General features: G+C 39.8%; 1 protein-coding gene across 1 annotated transcript; it reads right to left on the reverse strand.

The window, feature by feature from the left end:
- Positions 1-3197: 3197 nt before the first annotated feature.
- LOC118909161 (olfactory receptor 5F1-like) lies at positions 3198-4142 on the reverse strand. The gene has a single exon (XM_036879364.2). The coding sequence runs from the start codon at positions 4140-4142 to the stop codon at positions 3198-3200; it is 945 nt and encodes a 314-aa protein (XP_036735259.2).
- Positions 4143-4394: the final 252 nt, after the last annotated feature.

Below are 4394 nucleotides of genomic sequence, written 5' to 3' on the forward strand. Positions count from 1 at the left end.
CATGTGGATCTTTGAGAGGCATTGGATAGTCCAGCTGGATGACCTCTTCGTGACAGGCCAAGGTCGGCTGTGCCACATCCCAGATGCTTGGGACAGCACAGCATCCATCAGGTGCAACCCCAATGGCACCGGCAAGGAAGGGCAGCCCCGGGGAGCTTCCCTCCAGAACCGCAAGAGTGACCGCCTCCTCAGTAAGCCCGGGCTCCCACCTCGAGTTTTACTAGCCAAAGCCTTGTCTACCTCCATAGTAATAAGGCTTAGTTTTAATATTGAGATTAATTTTTTTTTTTTTTTTTTTTTTTAGATAATTATTTTTTATTGAAGGGTAGTTGACACACAGTATTACATTACATTAGTTTCAGGTGTACAACACAGTGATTCAACATTTATATACATTATAATTCTAAGTACCAGCTATCACCATACCAAGTTGTTACAATATTTTGACTATATTCCTTATGCTATACATTACATCCCGGTTGCTTATTTATTTTACAATTGGAAGTGTGTACGTTTTCTTGGTTGTTGTTGTTAGGGCATCTCTCATATTTATTGATCAAATGGTTGTTAACAACAATAAAATTCTGTATAGGGGAGTCAATGCTCAATGCACAATCATTAATCCACCCCAAGCCTAATTTTCGTCAGTCTCCAATCTTCTGAAGCATAACGAACAAGTTCTTACATGGAGAACAAATTCTTACATAGTGAATAAGTTACATGGTGAACAGTACAAGGGCAGTCATCACAGAAACTTTTGGTTTTGCTCATGCATTATGAACTATAAACAGTCAGTTCAAATATGAATACTCATTTGATTTTTATACTTGATTTATATGTGGATACCACATTTCTCTCTTTATTATTATTAGTTTTAATAAAATGCTGAAATGGTAGGTAGATACAAGATAAAGGTAGAAAACATAGTTTACTGTTGTAAGAGAGCAAATGTAGATGATCAGGTGTGTGCCTGTAGACTATGTGTTAATCCAAGCTAGACAAGGGCAATAAAACATCCACATATGCAGAAGATTTCTCTCAGAACAGGGGGGGTGAGGTTCTAAGCCTCACCTCTGTTGATCCCCAATTTCTCACCTGATGACCCCCCTGCGACTGTGCCTGTCTTAGGTTGTTCCTCCCTTGAGGAATCTTACCCGTCTCTGGCTAACCAGTCATCTTCCGGGGCCATACAGGGAAATGTGAAGTTGGTAAGTGAGAGAGAAGCCTTATTGTTTGAAATGGTTAGCTTTTTATTTCTTTGCATATTTATGCCCTGTGGCTTCTATGCCCAGCATTTGTCTTGAGGTATCTTTACCACTTGGAGGAGTTATGATACTCGGTAAATTTGATATGAGGCACGAGAGATTAATTTTAATTGATTTGCAGTCCAAATTGATATAAGGATTCTGTAAACAGGAAATCTGCAAGCTTATTATAAAGAATATTTGTCAGATTCACCCACTGGATATTGATTGGGCTCCTTTGGAACTATGGGCTGAATAAACTCTTGGCAGCAGCTGGAAGTATGTGCCTGTGGTTTTGTGTGTATGAGTCCTTCTGAGAGACAGAAGTGGAGAAAGCACTGGAGAAGAATACGAGAGCTGTTGTAATTGGCCCATTTTAACCACACAGCAGTTTTTTTGATATGCTTACACAAAGTCACACATATTCTCTCATGAATAAATATATGTATGGATCATACAGGAAATAAGTTTGGGATTTTACAGTTACAATTAAAACAATAGTCCTGAAACTTAATTTATGCATCTTCCAGCATAAATTTTAGTTCAATAAATTAAAATGGAAATAAGTGGTAAATTTAGGGAATTTTTGACATATGTGATATATAACAATCTCTTATAAATGGTGAAAAAGAATGTGTAATGAGGATATGAAGAGACAGTTCTCCAAAGAAGAAATTCAGATGGCAACAGACACATGAAAAGATGCTCCACATCATTTATCATCAGGGAAATGCAAATTAAAACCACAATGAGATATCACTTCACACCAGTAAGGATGGCCAGCATCAAAAAGACAAAGAACAACAAATGTTGGCAAGGATGCAGAGAAAGGGGAACCCTCCTACACTGCTGGTGGGAATGTAAGCTAGTTTGACCATTGTGGAAAGCAATATGGAGGTTCCTCAAAAAACTAAAAATAGAAATACCATTTGACCCCGGAATCCCACTCCTTGGAATATACCCAAATAATACAACTTCTCAGATTCAAAAAGACATGCACCCCTATGTTCACCACAGCACTTTTTACAATAGCCAAGATATGGAAGCAACCCATATGTCCATCTGTAGATTAATGGATAAAGAAGAAGTGGTACATCTATACAATGGAATACTATTCAGCCATAAGAAAGGAACAAATCCTACCATTTGCAACAACATGGATAGAGCTGGAGGACATTATGCTCAGTGAAATAAGCTAGGTGGAGAAAGACAAATGCCAAATGATTTCCCTTATTTGTGGAGTATAACAGTGAAGCAAAGCTGAAGGAACAAAATGGCAGCAGACTCAGAGACTCCAAGAATGAACTTGTGGTTACCAAAGGGGAGGGATGTGGTAGGGTAGGTGGGGAGGGAAAGAGAAGGGGTCTGAGGGGTATTATGTTTAGTACACATGGTGTGGGGGGTCACGGGAGTGCAGTGTAGCACAGAGAAGGGGCAACTTGCTACACTGATGGACAGTGACTGCATTGGGGTATGTGTGGGGACTTGATAATATGGGTAAATGTAGTAACCACATTGTTTTTTCATGTGAAACCTTCAAAAGAGTGTATATCAATCATACCTTAATAAAAAATTAAAAAGAAAAAAAAAAGAAAAAGAATGTGTAAGGAAAAAATAACTGGAGGATTATAAATATTGTATATGGCTATTTTCATATGATATTATAATTTTGTATCTAAATACTTAATTGCTTTCTTTCCCTGATAAAGGTTTCATTACAAATCAGCCACATATTTGAGGACCCAGTGAATATAGAGAATGATTAGACAAGAGTTCTATGATGCTATATAAATTTGGTTATTTGGCTATACCTTATACCTTCTTGGATACATATGCTTAAATGTTAACATGAAGTGATTACTGAGAAAATTTTCCAATGAAAACTGTAAGCTTAAACCAACCTTTGAAAGTTCATTAAATACTCTGTTTAGTTCAGAAAATTAACCAAACAAGTCACAAAAGTGAAGGGATCCGTTTTCTGGTAATTGCATTCCATAAAACCTTCTTTACCTCCTTATTCCTGAGGCTGTAGATGAGAGGATTCAACGTGGGAATCACCACCGTGTAGAACACGGAGGCCACTTTGTCCTGATCCAGGGCGTAGCTGGAACTAGGTCTCAGGTAAGTGTAGATGGAGGTGGCATAGAACAGAATCACAGCGGTCAGGTGGGAGGCACAGGTTGACAGTGCTTTGCGCCTGCCCTCCCCTGAACGCAGACGGAAGATGGAGGAGAGAATGTAGGAGTAGGAGGCGAGGATGACCAGCAGAGCCCCGACCATATTCACACCAGCAAATGCGGAAAAGATGCTCTCATTCAGGTGTGTGTCAGAACACGAGAGCTTAAAAAGTGGAGGGCTGTCACAGAAGAAGTGATGGATGACATTGGAACCGCAGAACGGCAATCTGCTGACGTAGCTCGTGTTCACCATGGAGTTCAATAGTCCTGCTGCAAAAGCCCCTGCTGCCATCTGAAGACAGACTGTTCTGGACATGATCAGGGAGTAACGGAGTGGGTTGCAAATGGCCACGTAACGGTCGTAGGCCATTAACCCAAAGAGGATGCACTCAGTAGTGGCCAATGCGATAAAGAAGTACATCTGCACAAAGCAGCCAGCAAAGGAGATGGTTTTCTGCTCTGATAATAAACCTACCAGCATCTTTGGGGTGATGGTTGATGAATAGCAAACATCCACAAAGGACAGGTTAGCCAGGAAGAAATACATGGGAGTGTGAAGTCGGGCATCGGTCCTGATTAAGAGGATCATCCCCACATTCCCCCAAACTGTAAGCATGTAAATCACCAAGAAGAGCAGAAAGAGGACAATCTGCAGCTGCATTGTGTCTGCTAATCCCAACAGGATGAACTCAGTCAGCGAAGTGTAATTTTCTCTGGTCATTTGTGACAAATGCAGTTTGTTTAAACTTGCAAATATTTTCCTCTCCCGTGTTTATAAGAAGTAATAGAATCGTTAATGAAGTTATTCAGACATGGGGAAAGAAACCAGTTTAGGATATTATAACACTGAATACAGTACATAGTAAGAGGAAAGTCAGTGGACAAGTGGAAAAACCTTAAGTAGATTAATCAGTTCTCTGTATTGAATCTGGATTGTAGACTCTCAAACCACTATAAGTCTACAGATTCCACT

Source organism: Manis pentadactyla, chromosome 9, assembly GCF_030020395.1.
Source record: "Manis pentadactyla isolate mManPen7 chromosome 9, mManPen7.hap1, whole genome shotgun sequence".
Classification (NCBI taxonomy): Eukaryota; Metazoa; Chordata; class Mammalia; order Pholidota; family Manidae; genus Manis; species Manis pentadactyla.